Raw genomic sequence first — 14,423 nt, 5'->3', positions numbered from 1 at the left:
ACATAGTCCATTTTAGCCCATTGACTTATCGCCAGCAAAGCCGAGGAATCGGGTAACAATTATGCTTCATTGTTATTTTGAGCTAATTATTGTTATTGTCACTTTTGTTTGTGCCTCAGCGCTTCTTTTAAAGTGAACATTTAAACTGGAACCGTTAATCTGTTTTGTTTCATAACATATGCGTTTCAAAAATTAGTCTAAACAATTGTCTAAATAAAATGGTGGTAAAGACGCAGGACATTTTCTGCTGAAGTCCTGAGAACAACATTGCAATCAAATGTTCTCATGACAAAAAATATCTTCAACACCGGGTCTTGATATTACTGCTACTAATCGCATTTTTGAATTCATCTCAAGACTGTTAACTTGATAGTGTATGGGCCTACCACATACAGTCTATAACGCGGTTACACAGCGCTTTTGCCTGCATTATAAGGACCTTCAGAAAGTCAGCGTTAGTTTGTCTAAAGAAAATATGTATTGTATGAGTTGGTCGCATGGACATATGTCTACATCATGATAAATGAAGTTTATAAATTAAATTAAAACAGTTATATGTTGTTCTGCATTCCTATATTGGTGTGGGATATATTCAAGTGTGCTAAATGGTGTAAGCTAGTGTGTATGCATGCATAAAAAATATGGACTCATGTCATGTGTGCAAACTCTTATAATTGTGTTAGTGTTAGGAGGCTAGGTTAAATGTTTTAAGATTGGCGCTGGGGTTGACATCTAACGTGTAATACTTTTCACTAGCCGACATTAATAGTTTAATCGAGACAAAGATTCCGGTGTGCTCACACGCGTCTCAACTCCACTCTCCACTGTGGTCACAGTGAGAGCCTCTATGCGTAAAATAGCGCATGATACCCAGGGCACCAAAAGTCCGATAATTCTATATTGAACAAAGTAGAAAAAACTTATTGTAGTATTTTCCCATAATAAGAAACGTATCAAGACCCGCGTAGAAATGTCCCACTGGTGGCTACACAGTCAGACACGTTCTCAAGACATATCGGAACGAATTTGAATTTTCTCGCTATACGCTTCACTTCATGTGACCAAATTTTCGGCATGGAGTCATCTTTAGCCAACTGTCTCCGAAAGCTCCTTTTGGGTACTCTCTTAGCTGTGAGAGTGCGACGGTAAGGTGCCGTGGAGGTAAGGGAAGGGGCGGCCTTTAATGAGGCGATAGGAGCTGTGGTTGGGCGGATCTGACACTGGGCTCGTCTTTGTTTGGGGCGGCCCGCCTCTAACAGTCACTCCCTCTTCCCTCTGGGGTTGGTGTGCTTGTGTTTAGTTCTCAGAGATAGTCAAATAGGATTCCTTTGGGAAGGGACACAAATCACTCCCATTTTAACAAGAGGAACAACACGGGATCGGCAGCCACAAGGGTCCTCCTCTTCTTGATTTCCAATTTCTTATTCATTTCCATTTGACAGGGAATATCTCTGCAAAAGGAAAACAAAGAGAGAGAAAGGGAAGAAAAAAACTTGTCAGGGGTTGATGCCATTTGATCTAGCACAATCTGAAAGCTCTAGTTGATCCCATTCTCTAGTTGATACCAGAGCACACAGAGCAAGTCTCTTTAAAACGGGGGGGATATCGTCAAAACCTCAAGTGAGATTCTGTTAATTTGCACTGTCTTGCGTTTCGCTCGTTTGTCTTCTTATCACTGTTTGAAGTGCTTTTCGTCTCTGACACACCTGGATTTCGATAAGTCGTCTTTGGACTCTTTTCGTCTTTTTCGCTTGGTTTGAAGTAAACAGACAGACTGTCACTGGCATCAACGCGGACCCAGTACTAGCTCGCGCCCACGTTGTTACCCTCTTTTACCTGTGATTAGAGAAAACACATTTTGGGACACTCAAACGGAGAGAGGGAGCGCGATTTTTTCATGTTTGGGATTCAGGAGAGCATCCAGAGGAGTGGGAGTAGTTTGAAAGAGGAACCCATCGGATCCGGTATGAACGCAGTTCGGACATGGATGCAGGGAGCCGGGGTGTTGGATGCGAACACCGCCGCTCAAAGGTAAGAAGCCGGAGACAGCATCTTCCTCCCGGTGCGAGGACTCTACCAGCGCACGGATAGTACATGGTCCACACTGTTTTGGAAAGCTATATTTTCAAGGGACCTATTTTTTTTTGTCTCTACATTTGCAGTTTAGCTTACACGCTTTGTGATCGAAGAAATGTTGAAGTTTTCTTCCCCAGCAGAATCGATCCCCTCACCATGGACGTAGAATTGAGAGTTTAGCATAATGGATGACTTCTATACTCTACTGTTAATTGGACATAGTCTACAACAATCCGTAATGGCTTAGTTTAGTTACAGAACAGTTCAAATAAGAGACATCATATTTGGAATATAAAAGGCTAACGATGATATTATGATAATAAAAACATGGTAATAAATTGGCCATGCATAGAAACATGTGTATTGTTCTCGAGTAGGCTATCAATTAATTGCTAGAAGATCCAAAAGCCTAGAATATGTAACAGGCATATCAACTACACATCACCATAAAATAGGCCACTTCTATAGGCTACATACATTTTTCCAAATTAGGCTATTTGTTTAAAATGAGCCCGGTAGAACAATATATAATATAATATCAAAAGGTAGGCTTCGCAGATTATGAAAAGGACTTGTGTGTGTAAACGAGCAATACACACGTTTAATTCTAAGGCTAAGAAGTTTGACTCTTAAAGGGCAACTATTATTTCCATACGTTTAAGTCGGCTGATTCCCTAACATGACTACCCCTTGCATGTCTATCCACAGTGGAGTGGGTCTTGCCCGGGCTCACTTTGAGAAGCAACCGCCGTCAAATCTTCGGAAATCCAATTTCTTTCACTTCGTTTTGGCTCTATATGACAGACAAGGACAACCAGTGGAAATCGAAAGGACGTCTTTCCTCGGTTTTGTCGAGAAGGAAAAGGTGAGTGATATTTTAAATATTTTAGCAGCTTCTCGAACACACTGAATTGTCCCACATCCACATTTTGACAATATTATAGGCCTATAATTAGTCTACCACGTAGATGTATCAGATTATTCTAATTTAAAATTACAACCCCATTCAACCTAACCATAAACCTGTGTATTTATTTTGCGAAGCTTTATAAACCTTTCCACTGTTAATATAATTGTAGGCTATAATAGGCAAATAGTAGCTGAATAAAATGGTATCCAAATAATAATAACATACCTAATAATACTAGCTACGATAATATTAATACTACTAATAATAATAATACTAATATATTTTGAGAATAATATTTGTATTTTGAAGTTGATAAGTTATAGCCTATAATTTCTGTTTTATCTAGAGGTTTACTTGTTTAAAATAATATAAAGGAGCCTATTTAATGAAATTAAACTCAATGTGTTTTTCTCCTTACAACATTTCAGTATTAAGTACTACTGCTTAATGTTTTTTTTTTGGGGGGGGGCATACATGGTGGATTTTGTATATTTCAGTAAATAATAATAAAGCTCAAATAAATAAAACCGCTTGTTCGACAAATTATCCATGTAATTTCCAATAAACCCACCATGTATTTCTCTAGTAGCACTAGGCCTACATTAAGTAATTACTTCAATATCTTTATTAGATTTTGCTCCCTTTCAGCCATGAAAACAGAGGCTAATTTCTATACAGTTCTATATACCGTTCAATTAAGTAATTGTTGAAGCATTAAAAATGTATGTGTAGAATAATTATGCTACATTTTGCCAATGCAACATTTTACCGAGTCATATTCAATGTACTAGCCTATTTCTGATATCGCAGTCTAATTTCAACAGAAGCGCACCAATGTCCATCTTATCGGATCTGAATCAAGTGAGTTCAATCACTTTAAATCTGTTCATTTACAGGAATCCACTGGAGAAAAGACCAACAATGGTATACACTACAGACTGCAACTTCTCTACAGTAATGGTAAGTGTAAAACATTGGTCAACACTCCTCTAGGCAATGTAATGCTTATGTTCTGAGTCGCAGGAAGCGGACACATAGGCTACCACAAACACGATTTGCATGGAATTCTACAGAAACAACAACACCAGGTGCAATTTAGTGTCGCCTTTCCACTGAGGTCATATTTGCGTTTATTTGAGATCACCTCATGCATTTTATCAGGCTAATCAAAAGTTTAATTTTGTATCTATATTTTTTAATCATTACTATATTGACTGCTCCAGAAGTAATAGGTATCCTATACTGTCAGTTAAAGAAAGTAAAACATTTGCTATAATAATACTAGCCCGGTGAAGGAGTAGCCTAATTAAACTCTGCCTTTCTGAATTTCATGTCCTGAATTGTCTTTTCTTAACAGTTATCATAGTTAAATATTTCCGGATATAAGCAGTCTTGAGCTTGTTATTTCTTATACCTGCGAGCATGTATTGTAGCCCATAGTATACGTTGTCCATAATGGCCCTGCTTGGTTAGTTTATATTTTGGCCCCCCGTTAGCAGCTATTCGTCTCACTGTAAAAAAACGGACCGTTTTTAGGTTCCCGTCTAGCCATTGTGTTTCTATGTATGCAATGTGTTATTGGTGTTATGTGCTATGCTTGTTTACTTGATCAGTTTGAAATGGTCGCGTTCTCATCGTTGCCTTCACATTGCGAGGTTTAACAGTGTGTCGAGCAAAACCTTGAATCTTTTAGATTCATTGATGAATAGGCTATAACCCATTGCACAATATATAATATATTGTGACATTATTTATGCCTATTCAGTTGTCTCTTGGCTTGGAAATAGGCTATATGCATATTTGAGTAATTTTTGTATTTTTATTTGCCAAATGTTTTTTGTTTGGGAACAACTATTGCATAATCCATCAAAACAATTGTGCCAATACAATTTAGCTAATATTGTATAAAGACAATAACTATATTCACTAACATTGATAATTGCCATGGGAAACACATTTTATTTGCCACTATTGAAACTAAATTGTGACTAAAATATATTTGCGAAAAGTTTGAAGACTGAAGTTCTGTCATTTATTTAGTTTTGATCCACCTTTGGTGACAAAAGTTAATTGCTTAGATTAAGAACACAGATTGTAAGTACCAAACATTACACAATAAATGTAGTTAGCATAAAGAGTAACCGTAACATTTTCAATAAGGTCAAGTTTTTTTTATGTTGCTTCAATGCATAATTTGCCACTTACAATAGTCATTGTCAGCATCTCTGTAGTGTTTGTGTGTGTCTCAGGCCAAGGTACCTAATTCTATTAAAACCATTTCCACTCATGTCTTTTGTCCTCTCCCCCTCTCCCTCTGTCAGGCATCAGGACAGAGCAGGACTTTTATGTGCGACTCATCGACTCCATGACTAAACAGGTACGGTTCCAATTCCTTATCCCTCTGCCTAAAAATGAAGACGTAATACAGAACAATAAAACAAGCGTTTAGGAAGTGAAAGGAAGGTAAACAGTGCGTTTCTCTACGCGGACCTGGTGCAGGAGGCAGAAGGCAGCAGCCCATGGAAGACTGTGTGTACCCGCAGCCCTCGGGCCTGTGTCACATTTGGACAGGTCCCCACTCACTTGGTAACACTGACAGCCCAGAGTGTCTCCTTGTATTACGCCCCTGACAATGAGGCGGGGACCCATTGAAGTATCTTTTCTGAGCCGCTCTGCTCTCACTGTAATACTCACTCTGATGATTTGGTTGGGGATGGGGGGGGGGGGGGGGGGGGGTTACCTGGGTTATTATTCAGATTTTTAGTTTATAACAACGTAGAGTCATTTAATTGTTTGGAAAGGGGAACTATTATTTTGAATGACATTTTTTTTGGTACGTTTTTTGTATCCTGACACCCCCAAGGAAGTTACAATTTCATACACTGAATCATCATAATGTTCAGAGATATTATCTACAGGTAGACCTTCAGCCAGAAGGGTTTGTACCGTTTCTGTTTTCTCTCCTGGATTGTACCCTTACGGATAGTGACATGTATGGTGATTGGCTAGTGTGACATGTTTGGTGATTGGCTAGTGTGACATGTTTGGTGATTGGCTAGTGTGCTCGTTAGCAGGCTCAGGGTAATGGCGGGCCGCTTAGAGGAGAAACAGACCCATGTTACACTCTTTTAATGCTCACTAACGTGCCAGTGCCCAATTGCCACACACTGCTTGAATCAACGTTGTTTCCACGTCATTTCAATGAAATGACATTGAACCAATGTGGAATAGATGTTGAATTGACGTCTGTGCCCAGTGGGTGGGCTCTGATGGTGTCACACTCTGCATGGGCGCCATGGTAATTATCAAATGGCATTAAACCCCAGTAGTACTCTGACAGTGTCAGTCTGACAGTTTTGTTGTTTCTTAATAAACTGTTTGACCTGCTCTCGTGGGGGGGGGGGCTGAAGGTTGGTTGGTTGAGAGGACTAACACATTTTCTGGACACACTTTTGTTAACCTCTGTCGAGGAGACGAATGGAGAGTTTGAGGAATAGACTCACATAAATAGGTTGAGCTGCTGCTGATGGAAGACCAAAACTATTTGATGTAGGAATCTGATTATTTTGTTCTCGTATTATCAGCGTAGCAGCTTCTCTAATTTCTATGTCATATCTCTGTGTTAGTCAGGGATTGTTAGATGTATGACTAGTGTGGTGAGGCCCATTTCATGGCGCACATGTGTCTTTTGATGCCTCGAGATGAGTCAGATGACTTAAGGATCAGGTTTGTTTTAGCTCTGGGGCGTCTCTCGAGTTTTCTGTCAGGAATGTGAGCAGAGCCCGAGCACAGGTCTCAGAGCCGTCGCTAGGGCCTCACAGCTACTGTAGTCGCTACCAGAGGTGGAACCGATATACTGTAGTACGGAGGCTGGATAATAAGCATGGTTAGACGCTGGGGGGTTTTTCTGACCAGGAAAAACTCTGTGCTGTAGTTGTAGCCTATATCAGGGCCAGGAGTTTTTCCTGGCTGTGTCATCTGCTCAGGAATAAACATGTAGCTCAAATAATAAGGTTTAACAGAGAGACTGCTGTAGCCAGTGTGATGATGACACGGGGGCGGTGGGAAAGGAACACTAACTAACAGGTGGTCCAGCCAAAACATTGTTGCGGTTGGGTAGGATAAGGGATAAGGTCACCATGATCAGCTCCATAGCCCCATGCACTTTCTCTTCAGTGAGTCTGTCTGTCTGTCTGTCTGTCTGTCTGTCTGTCTGTCTGTCTGTCTGTCTGTCTGTCTGTCTGTCTGTCTGTCTGTCTGTCTGTCTGTCACAGCTGTGAATCCCAGTGTCTGATCACAGTGCTGCCTGCATGCCGCTGTTCTAGCCCCCATGGAAATAAAGGGTAATCACACTAATCCTATAAACCTAACCACAGTGTTTAAGAGTCGCTGTGCTGTTGTTACTGTGACCACCACTGCTGCACTGCGCTGCGGCTCTGATGTAACAACCGCTAATGTGTCACTGTGGCTTTATGTCCTACTAGAGACAATCTAACAGAGAAAATTGAGAAGTATTTTAAGGTTTGTGAACAACTGTATTGACAACTACCATGCATATTGAAATCACATTTAGTTAGTACATTCATTTTCATCTCAACCCCCCCAAATTGCTGTTATTAACATATTATTGTTTTAAACAACTATAAAAATCAGCACTACTATCACACATAATTAACAGAGAAAATATGTGAGGTAGGGTAAAAGGGTGAGAAGGAGGTAGAGGGAGAGAGAGGGAGATACTGTAGATAGATAGAGGGAGAGGTAGAAGCCCCGGGGTGTCAGTCAGACAGCTGTATCTGTGATCACCGCCTCCACCTCTGACAGATCTGATTAAGACAGCGCCCAGGCAGGAGGGCCTCTCCTTCTCTCCCCCCAACTCCATCTCTCACTCCCTCCTCTCTCTCTCTCTCTCTCTCTCCTTCTCTCTCTCTCTCTCCTTCTCTCTCTCTCTCTCTCTCTCTCTCTCTCTCTCTATCTCTCTCTCTCCCTTATCCTGAGTTTTGGCGCCAGAACAGCTGAGCCGGGGGTGGGGTGGAGGAGTTGCTAGTTTGAGATGGGAACAAAGAAGGAGACAGGCAGGCTGATCGTGGCACCTCTTTAAAAGTATCTGTGGCAGCGGCCCGGGAAGAAAGGCTGCCATGCTCCTGGTGGCACGCTAACAGATGACGCTAACAGAGTGGGAAGTGTGTTTCCACATATTTATAGCAACTTGTTTACACGCCTTCGATTTCAGCCGTCACATCAAAGCCAATGAGGAAAACAGCAAATGAAAAATGAAAAGTGTACGGAGCGAGATTAAATATGTATTAAAAGGCACATGAACGCTACATGCCTTTTTAATGCACCCAGTACATCACTTTGTTCTTAGCACAGGGTGCGTCTGAATGTCATGTGTGTTACAAAGATGGTGGCGGTGGAGGGAGCATATTTTGTTTCTATGGACTGTTGACTTCAAAGATAGAAAGACATGGTTGAACCACACCTACAGTAAAAATGTCATGGGTAGGCCTACTTCATTTGTGAAAATCCAATGACACAAACGGCAGTTGTTCTCCTTTTTTTGCAGCCAGATTTAGTCCTTATTAGAATTGTGGATGTATATCAGAAGCCGTATAAAATATTTAGACACTGAACACTTTAATGATACGAACAATAAACCAGACCAAAAGGGCTATTCATCTCTTCTATGAGACATTTCCTGCTGTTGGGAGGCTGTCCGATAGCTTTGGATATTAAGCCTAGTTCAGGATTAGATTGTGGTAGTAGTGAGGGGGGAACGTTCCAGAGGCACAGGTCTGGAGGTCGGGATTGTAATGGGGCTGGTCAACCTGGACACCGTCTCTCACTGAGCAACTCTTGTTTTTAAAACCTGACTGAAAGATGAGCCGAAAAATAACACTGTGTTGTTTATATTTCCTGCTAATGAGTTTGCATCCTCTCCACCGCCGCCGGTGCTGCTCTGTGTACTTCCTGTTTTTTGCAGCCATGTTTTTCAGCACTAATCATTTTGCGTTTAGACAGATTTACTGAACACGGTGAAAAACAAAACTCGCAGAGGGAGAGGGTTTCATGCAAATGTTCTGGTTTTGACCAGCTCTTGGTTTCACCCCTGACAAAGGACTTGGGATCTTCAATCTCCATTTTTTTTTTTATTTGCAGAAGAACATAGACATTATTTCATCACCGTACATTTCAACGACTTCATCTGTCATGATATAGGTAATGTTATTCTACTAGAGGACAGAACATTGCACAAGGCCTAGTTGTGCTCAGTAAAGATAGATATAACCTGGAAGTTGGGAGCAGTGGACTCCGAGCCTGGAGACATTGATGCATGCAGTGCTGTTTTAGAAGACCTTGGCCCTTATTCTCTCAAAGTGAAACCAAAGGCACAAGTCACTTTCATAGTCATCCTGACTGCCGAGTAGCTGTGTGGAAGCAGTCTCGTTTTTCAGTCGCGGTTACGAGGGAACGGATCATTTTAACACCATATCTAAAATGAGCTCAAGATCACAAATATGGATTTGGTTGACTCCTTAAAACAATCCCAACGTGTTTTGTTGCCTGCACGCAAGGCTGCTGATGGGAGTGTCGTGTGTCTGCCGTGCCGATTCCATGCTGCGACTGTTTTGCCATAAACGAGAGTTTTGCCGGTGCTGGGACATGTTGTTGGGTAATGGGAAGGTGAAAAAAAAAAGCTGAGCCATTTTGGAAGGGGTGGAGGCTAGGCCAGATGGTGTGCCACTCTCCAGTCTGGCATCCCAACTGCTCGCCCACACCCACACCTCCCCTCCCAACCCCGTTCCCCTGCCTCCTTCTAACCGCCCCGACGCCACCGTCACCGCCGTGCGCATGGAGCTTTACGCGCTAGAGTAGGTAGAATGAGAACCGTTACACACCTACAAGACAGACAGTCACAGAAATGCGTGAGCAGCTACCATCCTCTTCACTGTCAACAACAGAGAGCAGGGGAAGCAAAGCCAGTAGAGAGACACCCAGCCGGCGCTTTCAGTATCTGTTCCGTGCTCTGCGCGATGAGTCATGAATATCTAAGCCCTGAGAGAATGAGAGAAGAGAAGGGTGTGGAGGCAACAATGTTCAGGAAAATAACACAACATTCCCGATTCCCACTGCACTCATAAAGCACCAAGAATCTCCAGCAAACTTTCCATAAAAACATTGCTAGGATTCTGTGTAGCATGTTCAAAATGACGTCTTATGCATCCACGTGTCTGTTTGGTTTTAAAGGGTCACAGTGTGAGCACAAAGGTTTTGTGTGTGCGTTCTATGCTTGGGGTGAGAGGTGAGAGGTCGTAGGCCCTTCCCTGGGTATAGTACATGCAGCAGGCCTCTTGCAGTGACAGTGACTGGGTCAACCTGTGCTTCTCAGCAGGGCTCATAGCCCCCTCAACAGTCAACAGCCACTCTCACCGTTACCCTCCTATGAAATATGCTCTCCTCTCGGCTCAATTCACGTAATGTCCCGCTCTGTAGTTCTGTGGGTAGCCAGGGCCCTGGACAGCCTCTTCCCTCCCTCCCTTCCTCCCTCCCTCCCTCCCTCCCGGACAGAAATATTGGACATGTCCCGCAGATTTCCCACGACACACGCTGCTATTCATTAAACATCCCCTGGCCAGAGGCAGTAAATACTACATTAAGCTCTTAGGGCCGCACTGTGTGTTTGTGTGTTTCTCAAGTGGAATCTGCTCTTTTAAATTCCATGCCAAACGGGAGGGAGGAAGAGGGTGTTGGTAGTGGTGGTGTGGAGGGGGGCTAAGGGTGTGATGGCTTTTGGGTGGTGAAAGGAGATTATGCATTCTAACAATAAAATTGTTGTCCTTTAAGTTTGTGGACTGTATGAAGCATATGGGTAGTACCATATATATTTTTTTACCTTTTATTTATCCAGGCAAGTCAGTGAAGAACAAATTCTTATTTACAATGATGGCCTAGGAGCAGTGGGATGACTGGAACGACAGCTTTTTACCTTGTCAGCTCAGGGACTCGATCTTGCAACATTTCGGTTACCACTAGGCTACCTGCCGTCCCATAGATTGAAGTAACTGTCCGATGTTTCTAGATATCTATGAAAGAGGACCCAAAGTCATTCTCCCCCAAAAATTGTTCTGAGGTATATTTTGTATTGGACTGGTGTGGGCGTAACCCAACAATAGAATGGTGTGGGCGTAACCCAACAATAGAATGGTGTGGGCGTAACCCAACAATAGAATGGTGTGGGCGTAACCCAACAATAGAATGGTGTGGGCGTAACCCAACAATAGAATGGTGTGGGCGTAACCCAACAATAGAATGGTGTGGGCGTAACCCAACAATAGAATGGTGTGGGCGTAACCCAACAATAGAATGGTGTGGGCGTAACCCAACAATAGAATGGTGTGGGCGTAACCCAACAATAGAATGGTGTGGGCGTAACCCAACAATAGAATGGTGTGGGCGTAACCCAACAATAGAATGGTGTGGGCGTAACCCAACAATAGAATGGTGTGGGCGTAACCCAACAATAGAATGGTGTGGGCGTAACCCAACAATAGAATGTTGTGGGCGTAACCCAACAATAGAATGGTGTGGGCGTAACCCAACAATAGAATGGTGTGGGCATAACCCAACAATAGAATGGTGTGGGCGTAACCCAAAAATAGAATGGTGTGGGCGTAACCCAACAATAGAATGGTGTGGGCGTAACCCAACAATAGAATGGTGTGGGCGTAACCCAACAATAGAATGGTGTGGGCATAACCCAACAATAGAATGGTGTGGGCGTAACCCAACAATAGAATGGTGTGGGCGTAACCCCAACAATAGAATGGTGTGGGCGTAACCCAACAATAGAATGGTGTGGGCGTAACCCAACAATAGAATGGTGTGGGCGTAACCCAACAATAGAATGGTGTGGGCGTAACCCAACAATAGAATGGTGTGGGCGTATACCGGTCATTAAAAATATTAATGCGACAAGCCTGCTGATTTAACCAGCTCAGGAAATAGCAAGGTGGTGGGGGGGCTTAAAAAATAATAATGTAGTATATGGTGAGTCAACAACATTATTTGGGTACGAGTTAACAGAATAGTGAGATTTTTACCGGACAGTTACTTTAAGGATAATGTCCTTCAGTGTGCTGTGTTGAATCCAAATCTAAAGGCCACATTTGTGTCCTATGGACCCTGGCCTAAAGCAGTCCCCTATATAGGGAATAGGGCACATTTTGGGACACAACCCATGTTAAAGAGCGACAGGAAGTAATATTTCCATCAGCAAGCTGTAAAATGCCCCGGCCTGGCCTTTCCAGAGAATATTTACTTGGTTACTACAAAATGTGGTGATATGTTGTCACACAAGGAAACACCAGAATCAGTCAACATGCTGATGTGTCGTGTTTGGACCAGAAACAGAACAGAACAGATAAAAGTTCCATGAGTTAAGTCCCCCATACTGTCTGTTTATCTGGCTGGCTTCCCGTCATTTCCTTTTCTTAGCATGCAGAAAGTGACATTGGAAAAATGCTCCATTCCAATATGTCCGTTAATGTTTCCATAGAGACTGCTGTGCAGTGTGTGGAGAGAGACGTGACCAGATGTGAGCCAGGCCACAGTAGGAACTCTCTCTCTCTCCAGGGCAGATATAGTTGACCTGCTCCACTAACATGCCTCTGTGAGGACCATAATCTAACCTCGCTACAAAAACAAATCCTCAACCTGTTTCTAATATAACATTTTTGATCATTTTCCCCCTCGCAGGCCATTATTTATGAAGGTCAAGACAAGAACCCAGAGATGTGCCGAGTGTTACTGACACACGAGATCATGTGCAGGTAAGAAGAGCAAGCTCTGGAACTCTGCTTCTCCCCCAGTCTGATGCTACACTGCGCTACGCTAGGCTACACTACGCCACACTACACTACACTGCACTGCACTACTCAACCATATACATACAGTATGTTACAGTGATGGCAAGGCCTCACCATGCGTTGTCTATGGCAGTTCTCGTAGAGGCTCAACCTTACTGTAGCTAAGCAGGTCACCCCTATACCTCCCAGCAGAAGAAGGGGAACGAAGAAACAGGGAAAGTAGAGGAAGATGAGTTTTGCGATCAAATGTTGTACCTTTAATTAAAATCAAAAGATGAATTTGCTTGGAACTGGGTTGTGAGGATAGACTCCTTCCTATTTTTAGAGGCATTTGAACAGTTCTCTCTCCCCCTAAAAATACCTCTCTGATGCCTGCTTAATTAGGACATGCAGAAACTCATTACTCAATTTGAATTCTCCTGTTGTTCAGCTGCTAACAAATGGGCCTTCCCTTGCATTGTGACTATGAAATATATGCAAGGACTTATGTACTTATACGCACACATAGTCACACACACACGCACGCACGCACGCACGTACGTACGTACGCACGCACACACACACACACACACACACACACACACACACACACACACACACACACACACACACACACACACAAAGATGCATACTCCTCTTTCGTACTCATATTTAGAACATGAATTAAGTTATTTTTCGGACCTTTCTTCAGAACCACTTTAACTGTAACTCACTCTTTGATTTGAGATAAAGTCGTGATTAACAGTAGCATTAGAAATCGACAATTATTACACAATGATCTTTTTAGCACAGGGTTTACAGCCTAAATTTGACCCATCATTCCCATGCAGCCACCACAGTTGTACAGTATAGCCATTTCCCATCTACGGCCCTCAAATTCAACTCTGGACCTCGAAGCCAGTTCCACTTTTTTTTATTTTTTTTATTTTATTTTTTACATTTTTCCCCTCTAATCAGGGACTGATTTAGACCTGAGACACCAGGTGGGTGCAATTAATTATTAGGTAGAACAGAAAACCAGCAGGCTCCAGACCTCGTAGGGGAAGAGTTGAATAGCCCTGCTAAGCAGTGTTTGGTTAAGGCATTGTATAGGGTCTGAGAGAGTGCGAGACATCAGTAGAGAGGCCCAGTGTGAGGAACCTAACCATGGAACCAGTGACTTTTGGGGTGCCAGTCCCACCCGCCCTGCACCCCTCCCCAGTCCCCAGTCCCCAGTCCCCAGTCCCACCCGCCCTGCACCCCTCCCCAGTCCCCAGTCCCACCTGCCCTGCACCCCTCCCCAGTCCCCAGTCCCCAGTCCCACCCGCCCTGCACCCCTCCCCAGTCCCCAGTCCCCAGTCTCGGGGATGGAGACGTGCTGATTCTGCACTGGGGGTTCAAACACAGTCTCAATTATAAGCAGAAAATGAGTCTGCTCACCATTAATCAGTACTGCTAATTGCCGTGCACCACCATTAGCCATATGGTGCCAAGCCAGCTTGCAACCGTGGGACATAAGTGCTTAGTCCTTTCATTTTACAAACTCAAATAACGGGCTACAATGAGCTTTCCAACGCTTCCACAAAGGAGGA

General features: G+C 43.1%; 1 protein-coding gene across 21 annotated transcripts in view; it reads left to right on the top strand.

Moving 5' to 3' along the window:
* Positions 1-14,423, top strand: part of LOC110537788 (transcription factor COE1-A) — a 150,368-nt gene continuing 135,945 nt past the window's right edge. For 20 of the 21 annotated variants that reach the window (XM_090192791.1, XM_090192790.1, XM_036937820.2 and 17 more), the window contains exons 1-5: positions 1,042-2,031; positions 2,785-2,941; positions 3,883-3,946; positions 5,308-5,363; positions 12,743-12,816. In XM_090192791.1, the coding sequence (XP_090048917.1) occupies positions 1,898-2,031; positions 2,785-2,941; positions 3,883-3,946; positions 5,308-5,363; positions 12,743-12,816 (485 nt within the window). In that variant the 5' untranslated portion in view covers positions 1,042-1,897. Of the gene's footprint in view, positions 2,032-2,784; positions 2,942-3,882; positions 3,947-5,307; positions 5,364-12,742; positions 12,817-14,423 lie in introns of all 21 variants that reach the window. The other variant, XM_036937811.2, reaches the window with a different exon arrangement.

The sequence above is a fragment of the Oncorhynchus mykiss genome, chromosome 12 (genome assembly GCF_057628025.1).
Source record: "Oncorhynchus mykiss isolate SJ-2025 chromosome 12, ASM5762802v1, whole genome shotgun sequence".
Lineage (NCBI taxonomy): Eukaryota > Metazoa > Chordata > Actinopteri > Salmoniformes > Salmonidae > Oncorhynchus > Oncorhynchus mykiss.
Note: the sequence above shows the minus strand (reverse complement) of the source record. Positions and strands in the feature narration are given on the sequence as shown.